The sequence below is a fragment of the Opisthorchis viverrini genome (genome assembly GCF_000715545.1).
Source record: "Opisthorchis viverrini unplaced genomic scaffold opera_v5_391, whole genome shotgun sequence".
Taxonomy (NCBI): domain Eukaryota; kingdom Metazoa; phylum Platyhelminthes; class Trematoda; order Opisthorchiida; family Opisthorchiidae; genus Opisthorchis; species Opisthorchis viverrini.
Genome location: NW_008752049.1, coordinates 48,353 through 64,066, shown reverse-complemented (window position 1 = coordinate 64,066; position 15,714 = coordinate 48,353). Strand labels below are relative to the sequence as shown.

Below are 15,714 nucleotides of genomic sequence, written 5' to 3'. Positions count from 1 at the left end.
CACCTCACGCAGCGAGATGATGCCAACCTCATGTTGAATGTATCTGTTGTGCATGGAGATCCTCAACGACCGATTGGCAATCCATTTGGCTCGACCCTCAAGGTGGATTGTTTTTCATTCCTACAGTGGATGCATTGACTGAAAATGGCCAACAACTCACCAGTAATTTTGTTCTGTCTGGTGCTCATAGTTTAGACGTGATTCCGAAATTGTACATATTTCGAAAACCCACTCATTTATCAAAATTAGTTGCTGTCGTGATTTATTCAACATATCTGAACTTTGGCATCCAGACAAGAAAAGGTGTTAATTGAAATTCGGTTACCCCTAGTTATGTAATCAATCCCAAATAGAGTGAAACCAACAATGGGTTGTTAGTGAGCCTCGACCACCCTTCGTACGGTACTTCTAACGGAAATACACCCATCTTTTGTATACACAAATCGTTTTCTTTTCAACAGTTCATAGTGTTCTAGCGTGGTTACTCTGCCTAAAAGAAAATACTTGACCTGAGTCTCGTCCCTGTGCCGAGATTTGGGCTCCAGCACTTGACAAGCATTACTTAGTGGGAAGCCCCGATAGGTGATTCGTCGCTCGGCATAGCGAACATGGATACGGGCTGATTGGTTAAACCGTTGGACAACAAGTCATTTGCATCCCTCGCGTAGGAACGTCTATTTTCGCGGGGTTGCTGGAAACTCTGACAGACCACGACCGTTTTCACCTTCTTGGGGTTCATCATGTAAGCACAGTCCCTGAGTTTTTATCAACCTCGTCAGTGGTTTCCTATATGTAAATATTCTGCGATACTTCCAATATCGTATGAACTGAAACATGCGGCGGCTTTTGCGCAGCACATTCGGTTGAAGAATATGATAAAGGAGAGATTCAGCGGAGTCTTCTGTGCAAATGAATGTATTTGTAGGAACATGTATGTTTGTTGCTGACATCTTTCGCCAACTTAGATGTTTCTCGCTCTGATCCTTCCATTCTACCATAACTGTTACACCCGGACATTTTTAGGGCAGAAGGTGATTCAACATGTTCACCTTTCCAAGAATGATTTTCAATCAAAACAGAATTCAGTTGTTGAATGTTTGGAACGGACAGAAATTTCCCTGTTGACAACATGAGGAGATTTGGAAACTTCAACTTACATTTCATTCTGTAGCTGAATTCCACCTATGCGGAAAATCCAACATCAATGTTACATCTGTTTTTTTCCTTATGGGAACTCACCCCCAGAATCTTCAGAAAGATTAGAACCCACAGCATCCGGACTACGAATGGCTGATCAGCAGTGTGATTAACAGGTAACTAGACAGGATATAATGCCATCCCCCCACTCATCGGTGAAACGAAACCGCGGCAGCTACAACCACTGTACGACGAGTACGCGGTTAATACAGCTGACAATGATGATGATGGTGATGATGATGATGATGAGATTGCGTGGTCACGCGTTGACTGACTATTCGACTGACAACTCGAAAGGTTCATGCGTTGCGCGGATTATTTTTCTTGACTGTTCATAATTTTGCTTGAATGTACAGTCTCCAACTGCTATTCAGGAGATTCTTCACAGGTAAAGATGATGCTAAGTCGTTTTGCGTTTTCAATTTCACATATCTTCACTCTATTTCAGTCTACCGAAACCCGTTCTTCCAGATCTCAACCTGGTCCCATCAATAGCGGTGGACTCAATCATTGTGTCTTTCGTTGCGCTTGCAACTACGGTGTCCCTGGCCAAATTGTATGCATCCAAAGCTGTTTATGATGTAAAGTATACCCTGGTGAGTTTCTTAGGACCGGTCGTCTCTGACAATACATTTTCACTGTTCCGTCTAAGCTACAAAATGCGAATCCCACAATAACTTGGATTCTTTCTATTTGAAACTTCTGGGATCCTGTAAGTTCCACGTGGTGTTCTTCCGAATAACGAATGGGTAGTCGTTTACAGTTGCATGGTGCAATGGATTAGCTTTGGGCAGTTGAGAAGTCAGGGATATCTTGCCTGGGTGGTGGCGATGAAATTATTTTTTGGCGCTGTGTGGGGATAAACTTTCAATACGGTGGTGTGTCTTATATGCGACATCTGTAGGATCCAGTCAAATTAGATTCCCGCCCATTCTGAGATTCCCTGTTAAGTGAGTTTGTAGTCTAATGCGATAATGCATTCAACTTATAATTTTTCGGTGTATTTCAAAGCATACCTTCCACAGTTCAATCGATTTGAAATGTGATTTCCTCTCAATGGAAAACGAACGTCAGACATTGCCTGCACTCTAAATGCCTATTTATTGAACAGGTTCATTAATTCGAACAAAGCTAATGTGACATCTTTTCTATCTGCTGCTCTCTACCACTTGTTTTTTACCTTCCTTTGGATCATCTACAGTATTTCCTACCACCAAAAAATCCATCAATAATGCGATGTTACAAACTGATTTCCTGGTATATGAAAACCAATATATTAGACAATTGACCCGCCTCCCCTTTAGTATGACGTAATCGATCTACAACAGGATGGCCTTCGCTTCGTACCGATTGATTACACACACACACGACTGCACCCAATAGAGATGATATATACTTGGATCTTTGACACCAGTGCTGTTACGCTTCATGCGGCACTAACTGCTTGTGTTAGAGATGCCTATACATCAGCTTCCTGGACTTGCTTTGTTAGCGAACGCCGGGAATCAAGATTGACATGGGGTAAATGTATGGAGTCATTGAGGACTGAATTAGTCTATGCCGAGCGCCAGACAGCGTTGTACTCAGGTTGGAGCGTTTCCTGGTACGGACCATCCTGAGTACCGGCGTCATATAAACGCAAGCAGGTAAAGAGTAATTACCCATGCAACTGCGCATTGACGGCTCCTCGCCTTTTGGGGAAGAGACGTTTACAAGTTAATTGGTAAGATCGGCGTCCTGAGTAACAACCATTAAACGCACCCAAGCTATCGATATTTGGGCACATTATCGAAAGATAGTATCGTGTGAATAAAAACCGTAGATAATAATTCTTATTTTTCTACGGTAGCCATTGGGTATGGTAAATTTCCGTGTGTACTTGCTTAAATCGTTGCTGATATCCGTTTCGTTTGAGGGTGTGATTTAGGAATATCTCTTCAGCTCATCATGAATGTAAATCTGTGTTTAACTGGATGTCTGATGAAAATAAGTGAAGTAATAACAACCCACCAACTGTCTTCCTGCCATTTTGATAGAAGTCAAGCGCGGGTACACTTTTCAGTGCATGCCGTTTCTTCATATTGACGTACTTGTTTAGTAAATTTACCTTTACATGTTGATCTTCTCACGTTGCATTTTAACTATTAGTTATGAATTTCTCTTTCGAATCACCACGTCTACCCGCCCCACTGCACTAACGTGCACAGATACTAAATTTACAGTTCAGTTTTTCTCGGAATTTTTCCTCAGGAAATGAACGCGCTTGGCTTGGCCAACATCGTTGGTTCCTTTTTCCAATGTCACGCAGCGTCTGGGGCGCTTGCTCGGACCAGTGTGTCCTACTGCGCGGGTATGAAGTCTCAGGTAACGTGGTCAATATTCATAACCGGGTTGTTTGTGGTACCTTCAAATCGGGGTTGATATTGGCTGTATAGTGTTTGGGTAATTTGAGTTCTTCATTTGCACTTTACCGCATCTGATGCTCATTCTTGCGTGCATGGAGATAGTCGTTATACAGTTAGCATGTGTGTGTAAATGGGGATTACTGACTACAAGTTCGGATGAACTTTAATGCACTGATCGGGTTCCACGGAGCTTACCCCATTTACAACTTTCGTGTTTATCTCATGTGGATGGCTCCAGTGGGTTGTTATATGCTTGCCTGTCGTCATCATCCTCCGGGCAACAACTTAGTTCAGTGTTGAACTCTACCACTTGATGTGTGAGTCGACTTCACGTTGGGCAACTGAGCAACATCGAAGCAGCAATATTGTAACTCTTAGGAATCATCTTTCATGGCATCATTCGTAACTCCAAAGGAAGGATTCTTGACGCGGTTGTGTATTTCTTGTGCTGGGCATGGCTAGAATGTGTGTATGTCCACAGGCGACATCTTACACGCTGCTGCGGAAAACTTTTCGTAGGGTTTGTATAACGTTTTGCATATACAGTTAGGTTGAACTGGTTGGGTTTGCTGGCTTTTTGGCATTTTAACGTGCCTCATTTCACATTCTTATGGTCAATTGCTGCATTTAGCAATTATCTTACCTATCATTCATGAGCTACGGAGGCATTTATCACAAGGTATACCAAGACAACTCCAAGTTCTCGGCGAACAATTCAGTTCCTGTTATAGACAAAGTAAACAACTTGGAAGGGAGACAAGTTACTCAGTCGCCTTATTTCCATTCTGGTATTTCTGATGATGGTGTTGCGGACTCACGGTCTGGCGGTGCTCCAGGAACTGTAAAAGCAAGTACTCATTCGGTGGTAGGTGTACTTTCTACGCATGCCTCTACTCGTAGTTGATGAATCCAATAACTTGCAAGGAAGTTTGACCTTGGGGCTTCCTGGCGACTTTTGGCTCGGATCTTGCTAAACCTCTTAACTTTTGGCTGGAAACAAAAGGTTCTGCAGGAGTTGGGGCCTCCACATCTCCCACAAGAGACTTTATTTTTCGAAAATCGCTCGACCAGTTCAACATGGTCAGATCTTTGGTGCGTATTGGAGGAATCCCACAAGAGACTTTATTTTTCGAAAATCGCTCGACCAGTTCAACATGGTCAGGTCTTTGGTGCGTATTGGAGGAATGTGGTTGTCTGCTACTTTATGGAACATCATCGAAGACAGGCAGATAGACAGTTTTGACGCTGATGCTTTACTACAGCAAAGTGCGTTTTGTTATGAGTAAAGGCTTATATGAAAAGAGGAGAAAATAGTAGGTGAGGGAGCGACCTGGTGTTGGCCTGTCCCAAGCATTCTGGGGGTGCCTACACTTCCAAACGCTCAGTCAGACAAAAAAGTGACTGCACGAATATCTTCCTAGCTACGCCAAATCGAAAGGAGGGCCGTTAAAAGTGAATGCCATTATTATCCTTGCTATCTTTATGAAGGTTGATCCTACATGTCTTACGAAGAAATTCATGCGTGTTATGGTATTACCTCGTCTCTAGAGCGTATTTCCATTCATTATGTGATGGAGGTCCTTGCTGGCTCAGGATACTAACTGTTTTCCGGTTAACGTTCACTTTTGTGCGTTCGGATAAGAACGTATTTAGCCATTTTCAAGTAGGCGCTCTCGTGCATTCTAATATCAGTCCAGATATCGCTTAGTTTAGGCACTCGTAGTATTCCTATGTTTCATTCCTCCATTTGCAGGTCGCTTCTCTGATCTCCTGTGCAGTTCTTGTACTAGTTTTGACAGTTATCGGACCGTCACTAGAATCTGTTCCGATGGTAAGTATATCATCTTATTCGGTGTGTTCTCCCTTGTCGTCAGGTCCCATCTTGCTTCCCCTTATATTTTTGTTCTCTAGATTTCTTTTGTAACTGGAAAAAAACTACTGTTTTTGGTCTTTCTTATGAGTCTAGTTATTCATCAGGTGTCTTCTGTGAACGTGTTTTGATCGAATATTTTGGATTCCCCTGTGAACTACCCCGAATAGAAGTGATTTCCCGAAGAGCATCCTGTAGTGGTGGTTGTGTATAGGTATTTCGCCATATTCCTGCAAAGACTGCGATTAAACTTCAACTAATTCACTTCAGCTAAAGCCTCAGTTGCAAAAATACCATATCATTGAGTAGTATTCACATAACTAGTTCACTGTTTCACTTGCAAACGTACAGTTTATCCGAATGAGTACGTTTGGGACGGTTTTATTTCTCACTTGGACATTTCAGACGCTTGTTTTCAACCGTCGTCACAGAAGGGTTTCCAGGATGGGGGGTCTAACTTGCTTGATGCTCATGCAGCCTCCGCCGAAGAAGTGCCACTCAATAGCTTCTTTCAGTGATGTTCGACTACACTAGGGAACGAGAATCAGGTTTCACCTGTTTTGGCAGACCACTAGTCGTTTTCAGTTGAGATTTCCTGCCGTCAGTGAAGCCAACCTAAACTGTAAAGCCGAGGAACTGTGTAGCTGTTTCATCCTCATCGGGAATCATCAGCAGTGCGTATCTCACGAAACTCAGTGTTTCGAACCAGCGGCCTTCCAGCCAGTGATTGAACACTTAACCGTTCGACCACTCGTTGCTTCCCTTTTGACAAGTTGTTCGAAACACATGCCTTCACGTGTCCCCGTCAACTGCACAATATGGTGTGACACTTAATAAGCTTTTTGAAAATCGGATTAAGTTAAAGGTAGTGTCGTATCTAGTGAGACTTGCCTTGACATGACTTGTTTTTGCTTACCGCCAGTAACAAGACTTCACAGATATCGATAGAATAAATGCAGTTATTTTGCCTCGCCTGCTGCCTGGACACTTACACGTTCGGCACAACCTACCTGATAGCGTTGGAGCACTTCAAAGTAGGCGAAAGGCAGATTCCAGGTGAGTCCCTCGCAAAACCAAACTTGTTTGCAAATGAGTATGTTTCGCTAATTGCGTGCAATTTGGTTTCAACTAGAACATAAGGTTGACGGAAACTCGGGGAGTGTGCCTACCTGTTGAGCCCCGGTCGTGGGCTTTCGAAGAATTTTCAGCAACCTTATGGGTAGTGCATTACGAATAGGCGAAAATCACTTTTGTACATTACGAGCTAACGGATCCCTCTTACTTGCTAAGGGTCTTGGAAGAGCATTTTGTTAAAACTAGAAGGTCGTAATAGTCGATCGAGCGAGACTATACTCTCAAACTGCTGTAAAATTCGGACGACTCGTGTCAGTCATCTGATTTACTAGGTATGCAACCTTTTGAGGATGTTATTTACCGTTTTAATGGCATAGCCTTCAAAAATTGGCTATACCGAACCGCCTCCCACCTGGCGTTTGTAGTCTTATTGCTCTCATGTTGTGCTAACTGTCTAATGGCCTCACCCAGGTCACGTGGATGACAGACACACAGTAACTGACACCGGACATGCTTGACAATGGGACGTAACTTCATGTAGTTTGTTGCCAAAGCAACAGAGTCAGACGGCGTGCTTTTTTGGGTCCGAGTTCTTCCTCGCTTTTATTCAGCATGACTGTGATTTGTGGTGTCACTTATCGAAACAACCCTAATGTCACAAATCTCAGAATCAAACATCCTTACAGTTCCACGGCTGATGAATGATGAAAACTTACTGAATATTACAAACGTATCACATTACATATTACACGACTGCTAGAATGTTTCCACAGCGCATTTCGACGAAATTTATCCGACACTGGGTTCTGAGATTTTCTGTTAACAAACACTAAAAGACCATAAGCTCAGTGACTGCCAATACTGAGTGTTCAGTAAAATGCGTGTTGTATGGTTTGATTATGACATTTTCCTGAGCTTGTGGTGCTCCCTCTTCGCGAATCATCCAACTCTCACTTTTCCGATTTAAAGGACCTCGTGACCGGAATCTGAACGTTCACTGATACAAGCCAGTGTTTCACTTCAGTAATAACTAGTTACCGCCCTTGTAAATCCCAGAGGCCACCCGTTATGCTTACTTGCTAAGGGTCTTGGAAGAGCATTTTGTTAAAACTAGAAGGTCGTAATAGTCGATCGAGCGAGACTATACTCTCAAACTGCTGTAAAATTCGGACGACTCGTGTCAGTCATCTGATTTACTAGGTATGCAACCTTTTGAGGATGTTATTTACCGTTTTAATGGCATAGCCTTCAAAAATTGGCTATACCGAACCGCCTCCCACCTGGCGTTTGTAGTCTTATTGCTCTCATGTTGTGCTAACTGTCTAATGGCCTCACCCAGGTCACGTGGATGACAGACACACAGTAACTGACACCGGACATGCTTGACAATGGGACGTAACTTCATGTAGTTTGTTGCCAAAGCAACAGAGTCAGACGGCGTGCTTTTTTGGGTCCGAGTTCTTCCTCGCTTTTATTCAGCATGACTGTGATTTGTGGTGTCACTTATCGAAACAACCCTAATGTCACAAATCTCAGAATCAAACATCCTTACAGTTCCACGGCTGATGAATGATGAAAACTTACTGAATATTACAAACGTATCACATTACATATTACACGACTGCTAGAATGTTTCCACAGCGCATTTCGACGAAATTTATCCGACACTGGGTTCTGAGATTTTCTGTTAACAAACACTAAAAGACCATAAGCTCAGTGACTGCCAATACTGAGTGTTCAGTAAAATGCGTGTTGTATGGTTTGATTATGACATTTTCCTGAGCTTGTGGTGCTCCCTCTTCGCGAATCATCCAACTCTCACTTTTCCGATTTAAAGGACCTCGTGACCGGAATCTGAACGTTCACTGATACAAGCCAGTGTTTCACTTCAGTAATAACTAGTTACCGCCCTTGTAAATCCCAGAGGCCACCCGTTATGCTCATAGTGTAACGGTGATACTACTGATGGGGGGCATGCGAGTAGTTTTGCGTCTCTTGAAAAGGGGAGATCTGTTGCGGAATTTGTGGAGTCGCTTTGTAACATTTGCTTGGATTTGAGCAATAAGTGATTGGAGTCAATGAATATCCAGAAAAGTTCAAGAAGACGCGTTCAGGAGAAGATGGATGTCCAGTTTTTGTAAATAAGATGCAAATTAGAGTTTTGCTTCCCTGTCCAATGGTCAGTTGGCATTTTCTAGTAAATAACTCCATAGCGAAGGCCTTCATCCTCTCAACAGCAGTAGTAGCAAGAATCAACGCATTTATCACATTGCTTATTGAGGATTACAGATTACAAAATTACTACTACCAGTCAAGAATCATTTCCTCCAAATGTGTTTTTTTGGCTTGGAGAGGTATGAAGAGAAAAGTGTTTTCCCTAATGTGACTTCGGTCGGTATCCCATGTTTAGCACCTAAAAAGGAATGGTTTCACCGAACTGCATTTTGTTGTATACAGTTGAGCACTTAGCTAGCTTGTTCTCAAACAGAAGTATTTTTTATGGCGCCCTACAACTGTGGCAACTTGTCTGTCAAAGGACCGACTCCGGTTCCAACATTTCACTTTTGTTGGGTTTGCACTCAACTTTAAGTGGGATGTACAGTGAACGTGTCCTCCAATATGCTCCTGAAAAGTGGAATTGTTACAATCTAGAAATCAAGCTGAAAAACACCTAATAAAACTACTAACGGTAGAAAACCCTGATTTACCTTTGGAGGTGTTCACCTTTAATTGTGGGCGCTAGTAGTCATTGATTGTGGTGTACAGAAACCCAATTCGACCGAGGCCTATAATCTCCTTCAGTCACAGTGACTCCCTCTGTTTTCTGATTTATCACCTGGTTTATTAACTCATTCGTTACATAATTGTTTCATGCATCTAAATTCATGTTAGTTTCTTGTCTTCTGTGTGTTTTTTCTTCCATGAACCTGTGGACGCATTTTATAGTGTGTCCTATCCTCGATTATTCTTGTTTCGCTGACTGGCATATTGGGTCAAATAATGGAAGTTCCTAAGCTTCTTCGATCTTCTGTCATTGATGCGGTAAGTTGTGTTCGGATTTTCTGCCTTTGATATTCACTGTGGTTTTTCAATAGATGCGCTGGTGAATAATCTTGATTTTAATAGCGATAGACTTATGGAGTGTCTCTATATGAGGGCTAGAGCAAATGGATTGGTGCACTGAACGTACGCTGCGACCTATTTTGCGGTTAGTTTGACACCTAACACAGCTCGGTCCCTTATTAGATCTAGCACCGTTCATGCTTTCAAGCAACAACGCACACCTGCAAAGGCTTCGTCATCAGTTGCTCATTGGCGAATTGCCACATTGGGCTAAAGATCAACCAGTAACGCACCCGGGCTACCAATGTACCAGAACGTTCCTAACACTCCATACTTCTGTGTAGTCTGTTTGGTCCTAACACGATGGAGTATCATAACGAAAAACTGGGATGTGGTGAAATTCTTGGCTACAACCCTGCACCACCTCCTGGTCGGAAAGTGATCCTTATTGTTTTGAAGGAAACCAGTCGGTTGCTAAAAACTAGACAGTCCACGACCGATTTCGCCCTTCTTGGAGCTCATCAGGTACTCCTGGTCCCCGAGTTTCTGTCAAACGTATCCTTGGTACTTTCAGAACTGTCATTCAAAAGAATGAAAAATGCCGCATCTACCTAATTATGACAGATTTGATTGTGGTAATCAACATAGGTTAGTGTTCATATACCTGATGATTTTCTAGGTACTGTCAAAGTGATGGATATGATCACCGGACTGCTTTTGTTTAATAAACTTGCTATGGGAATATTAACTGATGGTAGCTTGCGGTTCGATTGATTCGTCTCAGGCAACAGATGCTAGTCCTTCTCAAAATACCCAATTGCGTGTCTTCTTCTGGTGTAGTGGAGCGTTTCAGTACTGTCAAGCTCAAACAACCCGCGCCAATCGGTTTAATAGCTAGGGCCATCCTCCGCTAACTGGGTGAAGCCACTTAAGTGCTGTATTTTGAGAACCAGAAGCACGTTCAGCTCATGCTGAAATGCCTGGCAACACCTCCGTTCCATTCTCTTTTGGCGTCGTTAGCAGGAAAATATTAATCTGTGACGTGCTGGTTAGAGGTTTTAAACTGCCATTCATCTACAGTTAGCTGATCTGCTTTGTATTCAACCGCTGCCGTTTGCCCTGAAAGAACTCCGAATGAACCTTCATTTATTCATTGTAGTGCATACAATCCTGCAATCATCATGTCACATAAACGGCCAACAATGAAAAGCCTTTTTTTCATAGTCAGCCGTTTATAGTTTTGAGAGACCACTGTTCCATAAATGAACACCTTTGTTTGGTTCCTTGAGGTCTACTTTTTCAATTGGTTCCCTCCATAGGGTCACGTTTGACCGGTTATTTCTGACTGTCCTTCAGCTGTGCCACTGGTATCCTCCTTCGTTTAGGAAGGTCATGGAATTCACTGTTTCTCGTCCCCACAGTAAACGGGACTCAAGTGAATGTGCACCATTTTGTTTAGATCAGCAACAAACTGCCGCTTTAGGACCAGAAGACATCTTTCATACTGAATCTCCTCTTCATCTGTTGCTCTAGCACTCACCTGAAGTTCTCCATAAGTACACTAGCCTCCGACATAGTTTAACAAGTTGGTCCATTCATTTTGCTTCATACAGATGCATCAGCAGAGGTGAAAATGATAAGCCACTCACAGGACAAGATAGGAATTTGCAAGAATCTGGGTGATTCGTCTAACCTTGCAGTACTTAAACTGTTTGGCTACATTCTTCGTGAAAGCAGCCTAATGTGTAGCGTCGTATTCGACTAGATCGGAAACGTAAGTAGCTCTCGAAACGGGACGTTCGAGTTTGTTGCAGAGCGAACCAACATATATTGAGCAGGTTTCCTGAGATCTCGTAAGGGCAATGCTAGACAAGTGCTCAGCCCAGCTGTTTTGGTTGTTTGCTATGCGTTCAGGGAGTTCATTCTTTCGTTAGATTCAGTAAACGTGAGTTACTCATACAATCTTCTCGCTTTCTACGGTATATCCATCTAAATATACACGTTCTACTAAATGACTGGTCAATGAGTGTGCCATCGTTGTCTGGCATATTAAGTTTTCAGCGTTGACCTACTTTATCAGCTGATCCGGATGATTACCGTGCCTAGGCGTGTGTACATTTTGCTCACAAAGTTACTCCAAACCTTGTCAGAATGATGACATCTTGTCGTTGTGTATTCAGCTTGGACGCTCGTTTGCTCGACTGGTTCCACGGATAGTAAGTAGGGGACGGATATGGTGGTTAGCCATTAGGCCGATATTATAACTAATATAAATACATATGAGGACATTACCCGATCGTACAGCGATTTCGCGCATGCGAGGGTCAATGTCGTCCATAAACGGTATGCAAGTGATGTTTTTCTACCTATAAATCGCATAAAGGGCGATTGGTTTATCAGTATTTGACTTACTGAATCCTTGCAATACATGAATCTGCCGGACTGGTTATGAATCAGTTTTGTGAATGCTACACGTATTGTCCTTTCAGGGAGACCTCGATCCTGATGGTCTTATAAGCAGTGATATCGTACTAACCATATTAAGACCGGAGTATGACCAGAAATCGAGAATGCCGATTGTCTTAACCACTTTTAGTCATATCCTTAACTTAGGGTTCACTTGGACGGCACTTACACGAGTCAGAGAAATTTGAAACAAGACCGGAAAAGTAGTGTCGATTACAAAGTATACCGTGCACTATATGACTCCAAACAGAGTTCCCTATTATAATTTATTATTCTTTTTTGGATCCGGAAATTCGGAGTGTTTATTCAGCTTGATGGAATTTCCGGATGCTTGTCTGCAGCACTATGCCATCCGACACCAGGTCAATATTCTGTTCGTAATATGAGGTGTAGTGCGGCTGGAGGGCCTCCCCAATGGTTTGTCATGATTCTATGGGTAACAAGTCAACTGGTTTAGATTGCAATTTCCCAAGAAGGACTATGGCGCTTAAAAACCTAACCTTATCACTTCCTCAGAAGTAAATCGCGGTACGAAATAACCGTAAACTGTGTATCTCGAGTGCTCATCAAAGGCCTTAGTTCTCTATGTATTCCTACGGTCTACAGCATAAACTTGAGCGTTGGCCCGATTGTTTCCCAATAATCTCTTTCCAGTTTAAGTCCTCGAAATCAGCATCACAGTAGAGAGCGATATCCTTTTGATAGTAATGGTCAAATGAGCCCGTCATTGTTTGCGATGCCCCATGTGTGCCATCTCTCTAAGTGGTATTGTAATCACATACTTGTGCGCGTGCCTCAAGGTTATCATCTCAATATCTTGCTATGCTTTTTATGCCTATACCAGACAATTTGATCATAGGTAGACTTTATCCACGAAACTGCGTGAACCATTTTCCCTTAGCATTCTGAAAATTTACCGTATTCGCTTCGGCGTTACCCTGCTCAGCATATTATAGGTAGTTAATGGATGTTAATTCTATCCTGTAGCACTCCAAGGTTAAGGCAGCTCCGTAGAATAAACTGGTGTCATCAGTATGGCGTCGTTCTGTGATAGATTGTTTTTTACATTTGCTGTTTGTGGTCACGTCAACCTCGTGAAATTTGCTACACAACAAGCACAAATTTAAGTTATATGGCTTCAAACATACTTCTACCTTACTAATGCCTGTTCAGTGGTCCCTGGCTCGCTGTTTCCACATTTTTTGAGATACGTTCGTATTTTCTATACACCTCGTTATTATTTTAATATTTAACCAGTTCACGTGGACTTCGGCTCCCAACTGCGTTCATCACTCAAATTTTGTTCCTTTTGCCTCAAGGAAGGTCGACGTTGCACCTTTTCTTCTTGCAATATTTGCCTCTCGGCTCAACAAAGGCGAATTTACCTAAATACGTTGCATCACCCAGGTGTGCGACTGTAGAGTTACCTTGCTACTCGGGCGACGTGAATAATTCAGCCAAAGAAAACGCTGCAAACGATGACAGGCAGCTTCAGGGATCTATAGAATCGCATTTGGTACCAACTTATTGGTGCGTTGGTCTCAGTTAGACAACGATTAACTTCTTCCTTGTTGTCGTATTAATGGGTGCATTTCTTTTGGGAGTGGCTCTGTGCCCTAGGTAAAGACACTGTGAAATCTGTTGTGAGTCGACAGTGGGGTTCGTAAGGTTAAGGTCTCTACAGCTGCTGATTGGCAAACCCAGCTACACAACGTACGGATGGTCAACCCACCAAATGGTATAATCAGTGACGATGGAATTGGAATAGTTTACTGAATAGCCAGATTAGTAAGGTGGTCTTACTTTCCATTACGGCGACTTCCTGCTGGTTAACTACCAACCAGATTGCTACTACCCATCAGCAACGAGCAGGATCATCTGAAGATATCGACATTCTGTTCTTCGCATTTTATTATTTTTTCCGAATAACAGAAATGGAAATTAAAGTATTTCGGCTTTCCAAGTAATTAACTGTGAATATTTTGCGTTACGTGTACCTGAAGTGATTTCATAGATTAGGTTTCCTTTGGACCTAAGTGAGCAGGATACGATCACTAACTGGTTCTTCAGATTCGGGGACTCAGGATAAGTATTGAGAATATTTGAGAAAGGTGAAATTCAAGGGACATCTGATGAGGACTGAACGCCAGAACCCTGCGGCAGGTTCCATTGACCGGTAGTGAAATATGCTAAACACGGTGGTGTCCAATAAATCCTAACAGAACAGCTCCAGAGGTAGCTCATCTCCCAGGAAAGCTGTTTGGACGTCCCTTAGCCACTGTATCTCAGGTGGTTCTACAATTTAGGGGCCGTTCTTTAGGTGTTGAATCCACAATAAGGGTACCTACTCTGGATGTCGAAACCGAATTAAGCAAAATCACAGTTTCTACTCACGCCGTGTTGATGTAAATACCCGTATGTATGTCTCCAGCTAAAAGTACCCCATCCAACTCTCCGGAATCCATGCTCGTACGCTAGAGGAAACGTCAAAACGAGACCTTAATGACTCAGGCGCATTGGATTCACATAGCTATAATAAAGTTTTATATTCACATTAGGGCTGACCACTAGCAGGCAATAACTAAAAATGACAAATAGCTTCAGGAGACGACAAAACGGAAACGAAGCAAACAAGGGAATATCATACTTTAGGTGAACTAGTATCCTTTTCTAAAAGGGAATGGTGCACGGACTGTTGTTGGCTGCTAAAGCCGATCGTCTTTGACCACTGGAGTGCCGTGATAGAACATTTGCCATCGCCGTCCCCTTTCAAAGTTCGGTCTCATAATTGCTTTTTCTCTAAAAGCGGTAATTTATTACGAACCAGCAGCGGCTTAACAACCTTTTAGATGTCTGACTTTGATAAGTTTTATTGACGTTCGAACTGTTGTACGTAATAGCGTCCATGATTTTCTATCTTGTCAGTCGTGAACGCTCTTCACCTGTTCATAATTACCAACGGAAACTTGATGCATCATAAACGTTGGTTCTCGGGAAATGCGAACAACAATCGATTTCTTGGTCACTGCACCTGATAAACAGACTTCTTAGTACTAAGCTGAATGTATGCCGATTGAGCACGTTCGTCTATCGTACTAGCTATCGATCGACTGATGCATTTTGTGCTTCGCTAGAAGAGGAAGTGGTGCTGCCGGGGTTGTGTATCGCGTGTGATTGCTTTCCCAGTGAGCGCGAGCAGCAATCATTGTTTGGTAATTATTGCACTGATTTAGCCGTATAATGTTGATTCCGGTTTGAAGTATGTGAACCAACGGAAATGATTTGCATGAGTTACGTAATAACCTCTTGCGTCAGTGTCATCCCTGTGCTCAGTGCAACTGTTTAATCTTATTTGATAAGTTGCTCGATTTCAACATTTGCATACTGCACGGTAGGTCGGGCCAACTTGTTCGTGGTATGCATTTGATGAAACACTTGATGTACGCTAAGCAGAAGACGTCGTTGGTTGTACCGGTCCGTTTTTCCGACTTTTCTACGAGGCAACCTGATGGGGATCATTTTTAGTTTGCTGACGGCAGAATTGTCGATTCATGTTGATTGACAATACCCACAAGAACTCTGTTTCCCTACACGCCCCTAGTAGTGCTGGAATGCATTTTTAGAGCAGATCATTGTTTC

At 42.7% G+C, this 15,714-nt stretch overlaps 1 protein-coding gene across 1 annotated transcript in view; it reads left to right on the top strand.

Annotated features, from left to right (window-relative positions):
- T265_15222 (hypothetical protein) overlaps positions 1-15,714 on the top strand; it is a gene marked incomplete at both ends in the record, with an annotated part of 55,280 nt that overhangs the window by 28,434 nt on the left and 11,132 nt on the right. The window contains 3 exons of the mRNA XM_009177084.1: positions 1,646-1,793; positions 5,326-5,433; positions 9,493-9,588. Of these exons, the coding sequence (XP_009175348.1) occupies positions 1,646-1,793; positions 5,326-5,433; positions 9,493-9,588 (352 nt within the window). The remainder of the gene's footprint in view (positions 1-1,645; positions 1,794-5,325; positions 5,434-9,492; positions 9,589-15,714) is intronic.